The sequence below is a fragment of the Maylandia zebra genome, linkage group LG22 (assembly GCF_041146795.1).
Source record: "Maylandia zebra isolate NMK-2024a linkage group LG22, Mzebra_GT3a, whole genome shotgun sequence".
NCBI lineage: Eukaryota > Metazoa > Chordata > Actinopteri > Cichliformes > Cichlidae > Maylandia > Maylandia zebra.
This window is the reverse complement of record NC_135187.1, coordinates 15,242,613-15,260,369: the sequence shown is the minus strand read 5'-3', so window position 1 is coordinate 15,260,369 and position 17,757 is coordinate 15,242,613. Positions and strand designations below refer to the sequence as shown.

Below are 17,757 nucleotides of genomic sequence, written 5' to 3'. Positions count from 1 at the left end.
GCATTATAGCTAAGCGCCTCCACTTTGGTCTCAGCTGTGACACGTGATGTCACATGTTATCTAAGACTGCTCCTTTGCTAGCAAAAACGGAAAAATTAGTGTATAATTCTTTAGGATGAATTTGGCCCCACCTGCTCATCTTACCCCACTTTCCCCCGGTTGTTAACGAATGTTAATCTTAACTGATGCTTGAGAAACTATTTGACATTTAACCAAATTAACTAACCTCTTTGCTGTGTAGGTGTGGGTTGGCGGCATGGGTCGCAGTTCAACCAAAGGGAAGGTTTACATCCTGGACACAGAGCGGTACCAGGTCCTGAAGGAGCTTCACGGCCATACCGACAAAGTGACAGGGCTGTGCTCAGCTGAGGACCGCTACGTCCTCAGTGGAGCTGGAAAACATGATGGGAAGATCGCCATCTGGAAGGTGGAGTAAAGAGGCAGAAGGACTGAAATTATGTTTTATAGTCAGAGTGCAAGTTCTCACTGAATTCCCTCTGTTCAAACAAATCCTGGATAATGAAGGGAAGATCCATATTTGGAAAGCACAGCAAGGAGAAAAGCAATCTGCATCACCGGGATATGAAGGAATGCAAAGAAGCTCAAAGTCTACATGAAGTATGACCAACCCGGGCAGCTTCTCCTGTCTTCTATGAAGTTAAGATTAGAAATACTAACAGAACTTATTTTATCATTTAATGAAGGAAAACTCAAGACTGAAAGAGGGAAAGTGAGCTCATGTTCTGCTGGATAATTTTTCAATCCAAAATGCATCAAAGTTCACTTTAATGAAGGTTTTGAACACATTTAGTGTTTATGTAAGTGCGAACACACATGTGGTAACAGCGTGTGACTGAGCCATACCTCCAACTGTGTTTTTGACGTTAGTGTCTGCAGCTCAGAGGAGTCAGAATACCCCGAAAACAAAACTGCGGTTGAAGATTTCACCATCACAGTGGGAAAGCCCCGATAGAAGATTATTTTGATGAAGGGGATGCTTTAATGGACAGGAAATATGATGATACGCAATGGTGGGAACTGGGCTTAAACTTGATCGACACTCAGGTGTGGGTCAGAGGATCTGCAGCAGCTGGAATATGTTTGAACAGGTAATAAAATAGGGGCTAACTGTACAGTATGTCAACAGTAAGAGATATTTTTCCATTGTTGGACAAAGTTTTTCCTTTAATTTTTTTTTTAAAATCTTTGTGAAGGAAGTTATGTATTTGTAGTTTTTCCCTCTATCAGGAGGATTATGTAGAAACCAACTGGCCAATTTCCCGTAAAATTGCCAAGCAGGTGGAGTATGGGTAAATGAAGGAACCATTTTATTGTTTTCTGGGTTTTTAACACTATGTAGCCACTTGAAAGTCAGAGTTGCACATGTTTGTGACAAATTACAAAGGAGTTAGCATTGGGTTTCTTTGGATCAAGCTGAAAAAATCTATCACATTAGATTTTCCCCGTAAACTTTATCCAGAATTCACACAAGTGGACTGCAAACCAAGCTTTACCAAAGTTATTGTATAGATTTTTTTTCTTTTCCAAAGATTTTCAGTCTATTATAGCCAATCAAAACCAACGACAAATAGGAAGTTGTGTCACGATGCTGCATCGTTTTGATCTACAGGTTGAACTTGACATACAAACTTGGACTTCAGCATTAGACCTCGAGCATGCTCAGTGTACAGAGGCATCTAGTCTGTTTATTTTCAGAGCAGTTTAACAGTTTTCTCTTTGGCAGGCTGCTGTTCAAGAAGATTAACCAACCGAAAGGTCAAAATTCCTGTTCACGCGGTGCCTTACAGATATTAAACATTCAGATATTTATTAGGTTAAATCAGGCTATAAAATGTTTCACGCATGTTATAATATATTTATATTTTGTGATTTTAAGATGGCTTTCAACTCGGTGTTGTTTTAATAGTAGCATTATTTATATTAACTTAGTGGAACTGGAGAAAGTGTCTCACACATAGAGAACATTAAGAGTTTTAAGCGTTTATTAAGTGTATTATAAAACTAAAGCCAACTTCATCATCAGTGGTTCTGGTTCACAGAACTATTTTTACATTTTGTCATCTGAGGTTCAAACTGAAGGTTAAACTTGTCCTTTACTCTTGTATTTATACTCTGTATATAACTGCGACACATGACGATGTTGTAAATTAAACGAATGACAACTCAGCCATTGTATTTATACCTTTGCAACCTTTGCTTTTGCACAAGCATGAAAATGTACATATTCTCTTTTTTTCTTTTTCTTTTTTTTTAAACTGACAGTCAGTACACTTATTAAAGGAAACCTCAAGTCTGTTTTTATTCTCAGCAAACCGAAGCTTCAGTGTACTTTCTGCTCAGTTAGAAGGATGGTTCACAGGATGGACAACAATAAATACTTAATGAAAAAACAATTTAAGACTCCTCTGACTTTGCGTCTTTCTTTTGAACTAAATCCAAATAATAAAAAATGCTGTTTGCTGATAAATCCTGAGTGGTTTCTCGGACTCACAAACTATTGCTCTATTAGTTCAGTTGGCTTTGTCGTCTAACCAGTGTAATGATTTGTTACTGCGCAAATCTCGACCTGCATACTGTTTGCAAAACTGTTTATTTTGCACTTTCTAGAGTTCGTCAGAAGAGGGCGCAATTTGATACCAAGTTCATATTGGGTAAAGCCTGAGGCTTGATGAAGTGGAGGTTCATAGTTTAGAGTTAGCGACATTAACACAGTTCAGACACACATAACCTGCTTGTTTCCCCTGTGAACTAATAATTGCTTGTAAAACGTTTGAAATCAGTATAAATGACATTTTAATTTTCAATCACCAATTTAAGTTGTTTTACTTGGAGTAGAATTTATTTTTATTTCAATAAATATAAACTCATCACACTGACAAACATGCAACTAGCAACTATTACCCCAAGATTAAAAGAATAAAAACCGGTTGATAATTTCAGGTCTGCAGTGTAAAACTGTTCAGAAAACAAAGAGGCTATTTGACTCCTGGCTCAATCCCTGCTTAGGCTGCAGGGTGGGAGACCTGCAGTAACAAAGGTACAGCAGACTGGGTCCACCCTGCTCAAGTGTCCTTGAGCAAAACACTGAATCCCTGCAGGGCTGCTGTTATGTGAATGACCTCCCTGTGGAGTTTGCCAAGGTGTTTTTACAACGAGGCTTCTCTGAAAATCCTTTCTAATACTCAGAACACTGTGTTATATGCACTTGCGTGCAGTTGTATTTGTGTGTGTGTTTGACATTGTTTTGTAACATAAAGCCATAAGCAGCTGTTAATCTCTCACCATGCAGGTCCACTAATGCCTCAGCACAGTACATGATAAGTTGTTTTCTGTGCCTCCTGCAGCTTTTAATCAGTTTCCTTTAATCCATAAACTTTTACTTCAGGAAAAGGAAAACACAGCTGTTTGTGCTGCACTTTAACATACAAAGGCACAGTAGTCTGTGCTATAATGCTATAGAGAAGTTCCTGATGCCTTTATTAAGAATTTATCAGCTAATGCTGACATGCATGTTTTATTCATCTTCTTTTAACTCTCTGTTATATATAAAATAGGCAATACCTCTGTAGTTGTTGTCCAAACAGCACCCTTCAACATAATGAGTCATGCCCTTAATGTTCCATTCTTTTTTTTTAAATTGCCTTCTTTTCAGTTTAATTTATACAGCATCAAAACACACGATTAACGTCAAGATACCTTATACCTTTTTTATATTAAAAAGTCTACACAACATTTGGCAACAGTGTGGGGAAAAAACCCCTTTAAAGAGGACGAAAGCCCCGGCAGATCTAGGCTCAGGGTGGAGCAGCTGCCTGCATCGGCTGACTGGAGTGGGGAGAAAGAGAAACGGTAAACTGCAACCGCAGCAGGAAGAAGAGAAAATGTGGACATGCATGTGAATGTGGCATACACAACAAATGCACCGCATGTGATAAAGAGGGAGTATCCCAGCAGCCTGAGCCCATAGAAGTGTTACAGCAGCAAGGGTTAAGCCCGGGTTAAAGAAATTTTGAAGGCTAATTTTAAAAGGAGACAATGCGTCTGTCTCCTGAATCCACCTTGGGAGCTGGGTCTACTGGAGAGGGGCTCTTCAAAGCTTGTTGAAACACAAGCCAGCATGCAGTCTTAGAGCAAAGTGCTCTATAATAACATGATAATATAACAAATATGATAGTGTAAGGTCTTTGATAGCTTAAAGTTTTCAGGCTTTGCATATAGGGAGAAAAAATTTGAATTCAATTCTGGATTTGATAGTGAGCCAATGAAGAGATGCTAATATAGTGGCAATATGATCTCTCTTTGGCCTGTTTCCCCATCGATGCGGTGCTGATGCAGAGCCATTTGTGCCTTTTGAAAACCAGCCTGCATTTCACAGGAAATGAAAACTGAATGCTACGCAGCGTTAGGATAACTTGGGCACATTTCTGTGGAAAGAACATAACTGCTGAGTCAGCAATTCATAGCTGGGCCCAACACGTTTGTGCTAACTGTAGTTTTGTCAGTGGGAATGTGTGGAACTGGTTCTAGATTTGGCTTGGGCACCTTGTACATGGAAAAGGGGCATTTTCAGTACCCTTGCTTATTGAAAGCATTAACAGCATAAACATATTAAATGACTGTTTGTAAAGAATATAACCTGTTCCTTGAGTTCCTTGTCTTGTGTTTAGTCTTCACGCTGTGGGTTTCAGGGGGAAGGACATGTTCTGTATATATGGGACAGCTGAAAAAAAATGTTGACGTTGTCTGTGGTTTGAACAGACAACAGTTCAATGCTCAGCAGAATTTTTTGCCAGCTGACCATTGTCCACTTTAAAACAGTAAGAAGACACTGCTTTGAGGGTGGGACAATATTTTTTCATGTCAGACAACTTACATTGCTTTAACATGTAAACAGCGTTTATGCAGAGCCACATAAGTCACAGTAAGATTAGCAAGACTGCATTTTTGAGTCTATAAACGGGGTCTTGAGATACAGCAGGTCATAGAGTTCAAGCGAGACGTGATTTTATGTTTTCTGTAACAACTAGTCGGTTTAGTTTTTGCAAACTTCACTCAAACAGAAGTAAATAGCTCCTCTGTTGGGACCTATTTATACACATTTATTAATAATGACTACAACGAATACAATATTTAAAACACATATTCACAGAAAAAAACATTTACAGTACTGACTCATTGGTTTACATTATTTCTAAAAGCATCATGTTTGCATGTCTTCAGTTAAGTATGGTTACAGTTACGGTTAGGGGTCAGCTTTTGGGCCGTCATTGATGACGGCCTTGACCTCAGAGGGTTAAACTTTGGAGGACGGGAGCTCTGCTCATGGAGTCGCCTGTAAAATAATACAGTGTGTTTGTTTTAGTAACTCTGGTTTCTTAAGTTTAAACAGAATTTAAGCTGCTTTTTTAAAGCTACAATTGCACCATGATACTTTTAGAGCTGTTTTTGTTTTAATCAATCATATACATGTTGCATTTCATAAGGTGTTAATGATGTAAACAAGCCATAGATTAGCTGACTAATTGATTCAACTGGCAGCAATTTTCATAACTGATGAGATGTCAAGGATTCAAGCAGCCTGCTTAATTGTATATAAATTGTTAGCAGCCCCAGTCAGCTGACTGCAAATGACTAATTTAACTAACTTCAAATCTGCTTGGTCTGCAGCACTTAAGCACAACTGAAAGTGAAATGATGGATTTACAGCTTTGCAATATGATAGTGACACTTCTTTTTGGAAAACAATCTCCATCAACAGAAAATAAATAAAATATAGCTAATGGCTCTGTGTGAGTTACAGCTCTGCACCACAGTGTCTGTCTTTTCTTTTTGAAACAATGAATGTGAAAAGCACAAATGAGGGAAACTCAGGAGGGAAAATGTTACTGTATATTAGAATGGGTGGTTTTTTGGATTGGGGGGGGGGGGGGGGGGGGGGTTGCATTCAACAATAAAATGCATGTCTTAGTAGTTCATCATTTATTACAGTGTAATATCAGAGCCTTTTTAAAGGAAATTTGTCCCCTGAAAATCCTGCGATACAGTTAGCAACGCATAACCATGGATATTGCTTTGTCAGCTTCATGAGTTTTACTGATTTTATGAGAAATTTCCTTTTGATTGGATTTTTCATGTTTAAAAGTCCCAGACAGAAAACGAGGCATCAATCATTTCGTATCTAAATTATGTTAATATATAAGCACTTTTGTTAACCTTCCCTCCCAAATCAACAGGCCTATTTACCTTTCCAAAGGTGTGAATATGGAGCTTATTTAATTTGACCTTTCAGCAAGAAAGTGAAGCCAAAGTTAACATTGCTAGAATTTAGACGATGGTCTTAGAATAATCAATGAAATGACATAAAAACAATCTGTTATAACTGAGGTCCTGATTTCAAGGGGATGCTGTGGTGTGTGAGTTTTCCCCTAATGTTGTAGCCATGAAGAGAGAGCAAATTTAACATTTCTGTTTACTCCTTTATAACCATCACTTTTGCCTTTATGATGTTGCTGTTGTCACTATATTTGTCCTCACATTCATTTGCATTTGAAATTTTATATGAAAGAAAGAAAGAAAAAAAAGCAATAATACTGAAACAATAAATTTAAAACTTACAAACTGCAGGGATCCAGCTTTCTCATACTTATTGCCCAAAACAAATTAGATGTTTTGAGGCCAACTGCTCCTTATTAGGCTGCACAATAAATAGGGGAAACTGGTTTCCAGCAGTTCGTTTTATTTTCTTCTTTTTTCTTCTTTATAAAACTGGATTTTAATACAAGGATGTTATACATTATGCATTGACCCAAACCTGGAGGTCTGTGGGCTTGTTTGAAAGGATTGCAAGGAGAAAGCCTCTTTTACTTTGTGAAATGAACATGGAAGCTTCTGGAAGACTTCTGGAACAAGGTCCTTTGGACAGATGAGACCAAAGTGCAGATGTCTGGCCAAAGTGCACAGCAGCAATTTTGGTGAAAACCACCCACAGCACATTGGCAAAAACCAATTGTTAAGCACGGTGGTGGAGGGATGGTGATCTGTGTACAGGAACTGGACACCTTGCAGTCGCTGAGTTGATCACGAACTCCTCTGCTATACCAAAGTATTCTACAGGGAGTGCAGAATTATTAGGCAAATGAGTATTTTGTCCACATCATCCTCTTCACGCATGTTGTCTTACTCCAAGCTGTATAGGCTCGAAAGCCTACTACCAATTAAGCATATTAGGTGATGTGCAACTGTGTAATGAGAAGGGGTGTGGTCTAATGACATCAACACCCTATATCAGGTGTGCATAATTATTAGGCAACGTCCTTTCCTTTGGCAAAATGGGTCAAAAGAAGGACTTGACAGGCTCAGAAAAATCAAAAATAGTGAGATATCTTGCAGAGGGATGCAGCAGTCTCAAAATTGCAAAGCTTCTGAAGCGTGATCATCGAACAATCAAGCGTTTCATTCAAAATAGTCAACAGGGTCGCAAGAAGCGTGTGGAAAAACCAAGGTGCAAAATAACTGCCCATGAACTGAGAAAAGTCAAGCGTGCAGCTGCCAAGATGCCACTTGCCACCAGTTTGGCCATATTTCAGAGCTGCAACATCACTGGAGTGCCCAAAAGCACAAGGTGTGCAATACTCAGAGACATGGCCAAGGTAAGAAAGGCTGAAAGACGACCACCACTGAACAAGACACACAAGCTGAAACGTCAAGACTGGGCCAAGAAATATCTCAAGACTGGTTATTCTAAGGTTTTATGGACTGATGAAATGAGAGTGAGTCTTGATCGGCCAGATGGATGGGCCCGTGGCTGGATTGGTAAAGGGCAGAGAGCTCCAGTCCGACTCAGACGCCAGCAAGGTGGAGGTGGAGTACTGGTTTGGGCTGGTATCATCAAAGATGAGCTTGTGGGGCCTTTTCGGGTTGAGGATGGAGTCAAGCTCAACTCCCAGTCCTACTGCCAGTTTCTGGAAGACCCCTTCTTCAAGCAGTGGTACAGGAAGAAGTCTGCATCCTTCAAGAAAAACATGATTTTCATGCAGGACAATGCTCCATCACACGCGTCCAAGTACTCCACAGCGTGGCTGGCAAGAAAGGGTATAAAAGAGGAAAAACTAATGACATGGCCTCCTTGTTCACCTGATCTGAACCCCATTGAGAACCTGTGGTCCATCATCAAATGTGAGATTTACAAGGAGGGAAAACAGTACTCCTCTCTGAACAGTGTCTTGGAGGCTGTGGTTGCTGCTGCACGCAATGTTGATGGTGAACAGATCAAAACACTGACAGAATCCATGGATGGCAGGCTTTTGAGTGTCCTTGCAAAGAAAGGTGGCTATATTGGTCGCTGATTTGTTTTTGTTTTGTTTTTGAATGTCAGAAATGTATATTTGTGAATGTGGAGATGTTATATTGGTTTCACTGGTAAAAATAAATAATTGAAATGGGTAAATATTTGTTTTTTGTTGAGTTGCCTAATAATTATGCACAGTAATAGTCACCTGCACACACAGATATCCCCCTAAAATAGCTAAAACTAAAAACAAACTAAAAACTACTTCCAAAAACATTCAGCTTTGATATTAATGAGTTTTTTGGGTTCATTGAGAACATGGTTGTTGTTCAATAATAAAATTATTCCTCAAAAATACAACTTGCCTAATAATTCTGCACTCCGTGTAGAGTCAAATGTAAATGGTAAATGGCCTGTATTTATATAGCGCTTTACTAGTCCCTAAGGACCCCAAAGCGCTTTACATATCCAGTCATCCACCCATTCACACACACATTCACACACTGAATGTGAGGCCGTTTGTCTAATAACTAAAGCTTGACTGAAACTGGGGCATGCAACAGCACAATGATCGAAGCTGTTCCAATGCACCCCTCTAAGCCAGACCTCAGCCTGACTGAAAAGCTGTGGAGGACTTTATAAGAACTGTTTATAAACTAATCCCTGGATCTCTCAATGAACTCCAAGTAATGCTCTAAAGAAGAGTGGGGCAAATTTCCACCGCAATGATGCGAGAGACTGGAAAAGTCATACAGTCATACAGAAAACGAGTACGTTTTGTGCCGATCGTGGCTCAAGAGTTGGCGGTTCGTCTTGTAATTGGAAGGTTGCCGGTTTGATCCCCGGTTCTGACAGTCTTGGTCGTTATGTCCTTGGGCAAGACAGTTCACCTGTTGCCTACTGGTGGTGGTCAGAGGGCCCGGCGGCGCCAGTGTCTGGCAGCCTCGCCTCTGTCAGTGAGCCCCAGGGCAGCTGTGGCTACAATGTAGCTTGCCATCACCAGTGTGTGTGAATGAGTGGATGACTGAATGTAGTGTAAAGCGCTTTAGGGTCCATACAGACTAAGTAAAGCGCTATACAAATACATGCCATTTACGTCAAGTTATTGCTGCAGAAGGCAGTATTACGATCTACTGAATTATGGCGTGCACTCAATTTCATGCAAACTGCTTCTACATTTTCGCTTAGCTTTTCATTAAATAAATAATGAACGTGCAAAATACCATGTGTTGTTGTTCTTTTGAGGTTGTATATGGTACCTTGGTGTATAAAACATTAGAAATAATAGACGGTGTAACGAGAAACTTAAACTAGTTATGAAAAGACAGGAAAAGCTAACTAAAACTGTACATGTAAAAAATAAAGCAAAATAAAGCATTGATACCTCTGTTTTTAGCGAGAACTGCACTATTTTTAACGGCATTTCCCTTTAAGAGTTCAGTTTCTCTGCTTCTTTGTATACCAACACCAAGACTCCGCCTCTTTATGCAAATGAGCCGTGACGTCGACGGAAGCTAGCGCTACGTCTCCTCTTCCGACAGATACTGCTTTAAAAGCGTATTTAAAGCCCTGGCTGTAGTTGCGGGAGCAGTAGACAACCTATGCAACAAAAGCTGCTGCAGAGCCGAGAACTGTCCGACCACATAGCGGACGAAAACACGGAGCCAACGGCTGACACGACACGGCGAGGTGAGCGCGATGCCCGGGGGAAGCAGCAGAGACGAGTCGGGACGGATTTTTAACATTTTATAGCCGCTGCTGGTCGGCTCCGCCAGGCGGAATGCAAAGCATCTCAGGTTGCTGCTGCAGAGACAGGAGCAGGAGGAGGAGGAGGAGGAGGAGGCATTTACTGTAGTTTTCTGCAGGCCTGTTTCAAAAACAGGAGAGAGGCTAGAGGGGGGTTGCAATCTGCGGGGTACAGGTCAGGATAAAAATTAGGCTTCTCTTATTATAAAGTGTAAAACAAAATGGTGCAAGTGGGTGGTGTTTAAATTTAAAGTAGATGAAGCAGAAGAGGCTCAGCGGTGGTTGTTTACAGTTTACATGTTGAGAATACTGGCATTAGAATAATTTTCATTTCCTCCATCACTGCTGTGTGTGTGTGTGTGTGTGTGTGTGTGTGTGTGTGTGTGTGTGTGTGTGTGTGTGTGTGTGTGTGTGTGTGTGTGTGAGAGAGAGAGAGTGTGAGTGTGTGAGTGTAAAATTTACCAGGAAGGAGTAGTTTATTGTAGTGTATAACACACTGGTGACTGAAACCAAGCATCTACCGGTATATTTGGTTTACAGAGAGAGAAATCTGCGAGGTAGTGGTCGTGGGTTCGAGTCCAGCGGCCGGCCTTAGTGTGGATGATCACCCCAGAGGCATTAATCTTAGTTAAGGTAATTGGCGATTCTAAATTGGCCGTGAATGTGAATCTGCTATAGATCGGTGACCTGTCCGGGGTGTAACCCCCACCCCCCGTGACAGCTGGGATAGAATTCAGCCCATCCGTGACCCTGAGCTGTTGTGTTTCGCTCTTGCCGGGGAAAAATTCGTGTAATGGATGAGAAGTGTCCTGCACTGTAACCACTGATTCATCGTCACTGGTTGTAGGTGTGTTTGTTGAACACATCAGCTGTGGTTTCCTACCTGACTGCATAGGGTTCAAGTGTTAAAGTATCTCTTTCTCATTTTTGTGTTTACTGGCAGTTTATGTGGATGTGTCTTGGTCTTAGATCCTTAGAGAGCACAACAAATGGATTAATGCAGAAATAATGGCCTTGATAAAAGCATTACTTGTAATGTTAGTTATACCGTAATAATCCATGAGTTAAGTGTCATTGACCTGAGATGACTGTAATCTGTATTAATTTGTTTCTTTTTCAATGTTGCATGCTTAGGTACGACTGCAGGGCTTAAGATTGCAGCTTGGACCAAACTACAACGTCTCAACGACATTTATGAAGCTTTCAAGGCCTTTTGGTGAGTCTTGCGTACACATGCACACGAAAAGCATTTTAAAGATCATCTCGTGTGTTTCACTTTGGTGTTTGGTCCACGCAAAAATATAAAAGACTTGAAGAAAGAGTCGTAAATGGCCAACAGATGTTGTTTTAAGTTTAATATGTTTCTGTTGTGCTGAATCGGAGGTTCACTCCGAGTGACGCGATCTTGGTTTTGGTTTGGCTTGACCTGACAGTGCACACACAGACGCACGCTCATGTGATGTTTGTTACTTCCTCAAAAAAACTATGTCAGGCTCCTGGTTTCGATGTGGTTTAGGTTTCAGTTTGTGTGCTAAAGACTAGATTGTTTAGCTGAAGTGAAAGCTACCGACTTCCTCTTGAAGAAATGTTTGCTGACTATCAACTGCTGCTGTGTCAGGTTATTACCCCTCACAAATGTAGCCAGACCCAAGTGGTCATGTGCAGATAGTCACATGAACACACTCCCCAAATGCACATAAAGATACATTTTCTCAGATCTTAAGCAAACACTGTCAACACCTCCCTCTGTACCTTCACATAGGAAGATATAGTAACTACCTTCATGCAGATGTTTGATATTTGCATGTAGAGTTGGTGGGTATTTCCATAAACAAAACATCCATGATAGTTCTGTCTTCCTGGGACTGCTGTTTATGTGGACCTCTAGTAATTTCTGATAACTGCAGAGATTGTCCTTGACCAGACCTGCTCAGACCTTCCCCTGCTGAGGTACCACCTCCTCTGGCCCTGGGGGAGGATGGTAAGGCATGCTTGAACCATGTCAGTCGATTCCTTTGTGACGAGGCGGAACCCCTACCAAATGACTAAGCTCTGTCTGGGTGAGGCCCCAGACAACTCTTATATTTTTATTGTTGACTACAGGTGAGGACAGGAATGTAGATCGACCAGTAGGCTTTCCCGTTCAGCTACTTCTTCCGCATTACTGTAGATGTTGCACCGATCTGCTTGGCCCACCGCTCGTGAACAGAACACTGTCTGCACATGCTAATAGGACTATAGTTTTAGTATGCTACTATTAGTTAACACTAGTGTCTACAATAAATAGATGGCATTCATGTTTGGAATGGTTTATTTCGGTGTTTTAAGCTGGCTCAGATACTACCCTTTCCAAAAAAACAAACAAAAAAAGCCCCGACATACCTGTGTGTGTTGTTTTTCAAACCGATGTCCCGAGGCTGATGTCGAAAGGTTAAACGCACCCTCACTGTGACTCCAGATCTGTTGTTTTACTAGTTTTCATAGCACGAGTTCTGATGTGAGCAGAAAACAAGAAGCTCTCCTCCTTCAGAGAGATCGCAGCTCAACCTGAACTCTCAGTTTCCCATAAAACCAACATATCAAAACAAAATCTTTAAGGCAAACAAACAGAGCTACAACGGAATTAAGGGCTGAAAGAATTTGGAAGGGTTAAATCTGCATAGCATTAAATAGAAATAGGATGACATTTAGGTAAGTATGTTTTTTATGAGGTTGAACTTCAGAATGGATACCCGTGTTTTCTGTATGTGCGAAATATCTTGCTGCACAGATGGAAACAGATTGAATGGCTCAGGGAGAAGACAAGGAACAGCCTACAACCCTTCTTTAAAAGCAAAGGAGTGTGTTCCAAAGGTGTTTGATTACTGAGTACAGACAGGGGTTTACGGTGCTGTCATGCATCATTTTAAAGCAATGAAATTATTTCTGCAACAGTCGTGTCAGTGACCTAGTGGTTTAAAAATAAGTATAAATGAACTGCAGCTCTTCTTTTTGCTCCAAAACCACCAGATGATTTAGCTTGAAGTAATACTGGCTGCCTGAATCTCACTCATCCTCCTTGCATTTCACTCACACTCACACACAAACAGCAGATCTGGCTCACTATCCCGAGTCCTGATCCTGTGTGTAGATAACCCATTTCCTACTGGTGAGAGGTTTTCATACACAAACATGAGAGGGGAGCGGGGGAAAGAAAGGAGTGAGCTAATATGTTTTTCCACTTACGATCACAGGGCAAATGCGTGTGTTTATGTGTATTTGTTCATCATCTCGCTTGCATCCGAGCCATCAACAGCCTCGCTCCCCTCTCGTCTATAACAAGTCTTTCTAAGATGCTGTGCATGTATAAATGCCACTGCATTGTTTAGAGTCACTTTATCCTCAGTGAACTATGTTTTCTTCAGAGTTCAGGTGGGCCCCTGTAATGAAGAAGATATAATGGTTTGATTTGCTGGTGACCTCACAGATGTGTGTTGAGGGGAATCTGCAGCCCGGCACGTTTTTGTGTGTGGAGAGTATCTGTAATGCATGGCTGGTTGATTTTCTAAACTTGGAGGACTGTTATCAAAGTCAATACTGTATTTAGCCCCGGTTTTGAGTTGGAGGACACACCCCTAACCCATAGGTAACCCATAGAGTTACCCATAGGTAACTCTATGGGTAACTCCTTTGACTACGATGACCTGGATGACTGAGAACCTTCACAGACACATAGGGTTAGGGTTAGGTTTAGGTACACTCTGTACCTGTGTGTGTGGGAAGATATTGCCAGTAGTACAAAACGTCTTCTAAGGACTTGGTGTCCTCTGCACTTCCACTTTGCTTGCTCCTCCTCTACTCTGTCTTGTATGCATTTTTTTCTTTTTTCAGACTCGTTTCTTTTCTCTTCACTCTGTCATTTGCGTCTTCAGTCTTTGTTTGTATTTATTTTGACACGTCTTAAACTCGAGCAGACGTTCCAGTTATACAACCTGCTTGTGGCGCTTTGAGCTCATTAAGTAGAGTCATGGGAAAGTTAGGTGTGAGGTGATGCTTTACAAGTTTCCCTGTTGTTCATACAAAAGCAGACGAGGTTAAAGCCTCGGCAAGTTTAAGGTCAAGGTGTTTTGGCCGTCATCGTGGTCATCAAAAAAAGCATCCGGGATTAGAGTTGAAATGTCTTCATAAACTTAAAGAAGTCCTTTCGGCTTCTTTTTCAGGAACTCAAGAGCACCACGATCTGGATGACTGTGAACCTACGCATACGTCTAACTACAACTCTCATTCATGCAATCACACGAGCACCTTTTTCTGTCCCTAAGAGCTTTACCTAACATTCACACACACTGCATGAGTGCAAACTAGGGGAGGCAGGGAGTAGACCTCTGACCTTCTGATCAACTTGCTACCTCCGGAGTCACAACCACTTATAAGGTGGTCCATACAAGATGTTCATATGATCATGTGACCACAAAGCAGGAGAGGCCAGTCGAAAACCTGGCAGACACCAAATGTGGTTTAAAAGCATCCAGATCTGCAAAACCAGCACCACATGAACCAAATCCTGGAGATTTGGATTATCTTGGCTGGATTCTTATTCAGATTATTTTAAGCCTTTAAGTGATGAAGCTGGTGAAATTTAGTAGCCAATTTTTAGGTTTAACTGCAGAAAGTACAGAAAGTTATGGGAAAGATCAGATTTTCGTTTTCCTCTGGGGCAGGCCAAAGTCTGAACATACTTGGCTTCAGCACATTGAGAGCTTTTCGGGCTCAGCTGCCCAGGGTTAACTTTAACACCGCGTCAGTGCGCTCTGCTCTTCAATGAAAAATCTGCACTCAAGGCGTATTTAAAGTTTCCCTGTCCAAAGTCTTTCTGAAGTCATTTGTCTCTTATCTTTGTGTCGTTTTTTTCTAATCTCCGTCCTCATCTTTACTGACTCATCCTGAGTAGAAAATGTCTGAGAGCTAAAAGAGGCTCAACTTTCCAATTAAATTAGCAAAAAGCTGAGTGGATGCCAGGAATGACTGGCAGCACATCGGACTTCTTTTGGGTTGTAAATCTTGGCTGCCTTTAGAGCTTCGTGGATGAAGCACACACCTCATCCTCACTAGCATTTGCAGTTAACTCTTGGAGTATGTTTTATCAAACAGGATAATTGCCATCTGGGACTAAGAGAAGGCAGCACAACAGTTACACTCTCAATCCCTTAGCTTTTTTTTTTTTTTTTTTTTTAACTTTTCCTCTTGAAGGAAACAGCCTCAGGTTCAGTCAGTAACATCTGCTAAACTCTAAAGACCAAAAAGAATAAAATGAGCCATTCCTGAAGACGTACAACTGCAACTCTACCAAATTTATTGCAACAGAATTGAAACGCACAAACTCTACATCTGCATTTGAGTCACAGTAGCAGCAGGTGTCCTCTTCTTCTCTTCTCCCTCCCCTCTTTTGTAGCTTATAAAAACTCTTAGATGTGTCACTTGATGTAAGACGAATACAATAAAATAAAATAAAATCCTAATTACAGAGACAATAACCAGGTAGGAATAAGTGATATATCTGCCACTGTATCTCAGATTCTTTAATATCTTGTTCAAAATTCAAAATCTACAGATGTTCATATTTAAGAAGGACCCAGTGAATAGCTTTCACTTTTCAAAGGTGCTCATAGGGTCACTGAATATTCATACAGACCGGTCGAGTATCCTGGGTCGGTGAGGAGAGAGGATAACTGGCTGCGTGCCAGTAATGTCATTAACGCTGTTAGTAATACTGCACTCAAACTAATGGTTGCACGCAAACACTTGGGCACTTTTGAGCTAATTTTCCTGCAACACAAGAAGAAGTGTTCAATCTGGGGTCCTTTTAAACCTTTTTATACCTGAGAGATTACACAAAGTGTCACGGGTTTAACTAAAGGTGCGGTGCTCTGATCACACATCATCCCTCGTAGTTTTTTAGCACACGTGGATGAAACGGTCCAGATGGTTGAATCAAGTCTGCGTGCTTGCACTTCGTCATTTGATATCCGTGTCTGTAAAGATGTTTGTGAAAATGTTCTAATTTGAAAGTTATTTGCCTTTTTTTGACTGTGAGTCACTAAGTTTGATCAGAGCATTATGTTGTCAGTGCTGCAGATGAAAAGAATAATAATACTGGAACTAAGTAAGGAGTTAATATAGCAGATCTTTGCATCCTTTCTCATTTGCTGCTAATGATCTCAGGTTTGGATGCTGTTGCTGTTAGACGCATTAGATCCCAAATCATTTGTAATTCACCACAGATTGGTTGCAGCATGATGTAGTTTGTTGTTGTCATGAGCGCGAGGCTGTCAGTGTAGGATGGCAGGTGGTTAGTCCTTTTGAATACAGTTTGCATAATGAAACAATTTAAATCTGCCATTTGAAACACACTCACTCAATCACTTCTTTATTTACTTGTTTTTTACATCAGTGTGCCTAAATAAAAAAGGAGGCAAAAAGTTAGACGATCCATTGCACATCCAGACTCATTTTAAAACAGAAAATTGTCAGTACTTGTATGTCTTATGTACTCTACAGTAAATTAGAATTGGGTTGGGTTCACTTTTATGGTTTGACTGACTAGCAAAAACCTGCCCTGCCGGTGGTTTTTGCCAGGGCCTTTTTTACTTTGCTCATGTATTAATACACAGACATGTCTGTTCATTTGTCTTGTTATTCTGCTTATCTTCATTATATCACCGTATATATAGTCGGTTGTCAAAAATGTCTGTTCATAAACAACGACGTTGCTGTTTGTTTTGAGCTCAGCTGCTACACAGAAGCTATATAGATGCTGATAATCCTGGTACCCTAGGCAGTTTATGTAGTAAGTTTAATCAGGATTGATTGATGTGTCTAGGAGGAAATACACATACATACATTACTACAGTCATTACGTTATACGTTCATATCCTTGGGCAACAGACGCGCTAGTGTTAGCTCCAGGTCCTTCTGCGACTTTGGCTTTCAGGCTATCAAATATAGTAAACTCGCCTGATTTTAGACATATTGTGTATTTAACCAGATATGTTTGTGTTGCCATGGCGCGCTTTGATTCGCGCTACAAATGTTTGAGAGAGTGTTAGCTGCATCAAGTTTGAAAAAAGGGTAATCACACCTGAGACAGCTTTTGGTTTGCTTCCACATCGCAGGAGTCTCGCTCTCTTTCTTAAAGTTTCACACGGATCACATGAAAGCATGACCGTAATATAATTGTTAAATTGTGAATCATCTCCACGGCAGTCCTATAAAAACATTTGAAGGTACTTGCATGCTTGGGATTAGTTTACAAATATTGACTGTGTCACGGTGATAAAAGTCGTACAGAATCTTTTATTCTTGTCGTTTCCCTTTCATTCGTTATTTGTACTGCACCTCTCTTTGTTTGATGGCGTAAACTCCCAGCACTGGTAACTATTGTATGCTTTCTAAAGTAAACACAACATAGTTTTTTGCTGGTGTCACATTTCATTGCCGAATGTTAAGGCTAGCAGGTTTAGTGAGACGGAACAACAACAACAACAAATGAGCAGAGAAGCAAAGCAAGAAAACAAAACCTACCTTGACTTACTTCCATTGACCTATATTTGCTTTGTTTATTTGTTTTTTCCCCAGGAAATAAGACAGCAGTACCACACTGGATAAATCCTCACTAACAAGTTTTTACAACGTTACTGCTCTACTAGCATGTTTCATTAGGTTTA

At 40.6% G+C, this 17,757-nt stretch overlaps 2 protein-coding genes across 2 annotated transcripts in view; both read left to right on the top strand.

Moving 5' to 3' along the window:
* The window catches only part of dennd3a (DENN/MADD domain containing 3a), a 28,558-nt gene extending 26,139 nt beyond the window's left edge, over positions 1–2,419 (top strand). Inside the window, exon 30 of the mRNA XM_004549137.4 lies at positions 242–2,419. Within this exon, the coding sequence (XP_004549194.3) occupies positions 242–436 (195 nt within the window). The 3' untranslated portion in view covers positions 437–2,419. The remainder of the gene's footprint in view (positions 1–241) is intronic.
* Positions 2,420–9,844: 7,425 nt separating this feature from the next.
* Positions 9,845–17,757, top strand: part of slc45a4a (solute carrier family 45 member 4a) — a 53,923-nt gene continuing 46,010 nt past the window's right edge. The window contains exons 1-2 of the mRNA XM_014413898.4: positions 9,845–9,997; positions 11,189–11,270. The gene's annotated coding sequence lies outside the window, so the exon portion shown is untranslated. The remainder of the gene's footprint in view (positions 9,998–11,188; positions 11,271–17,757) is intronic.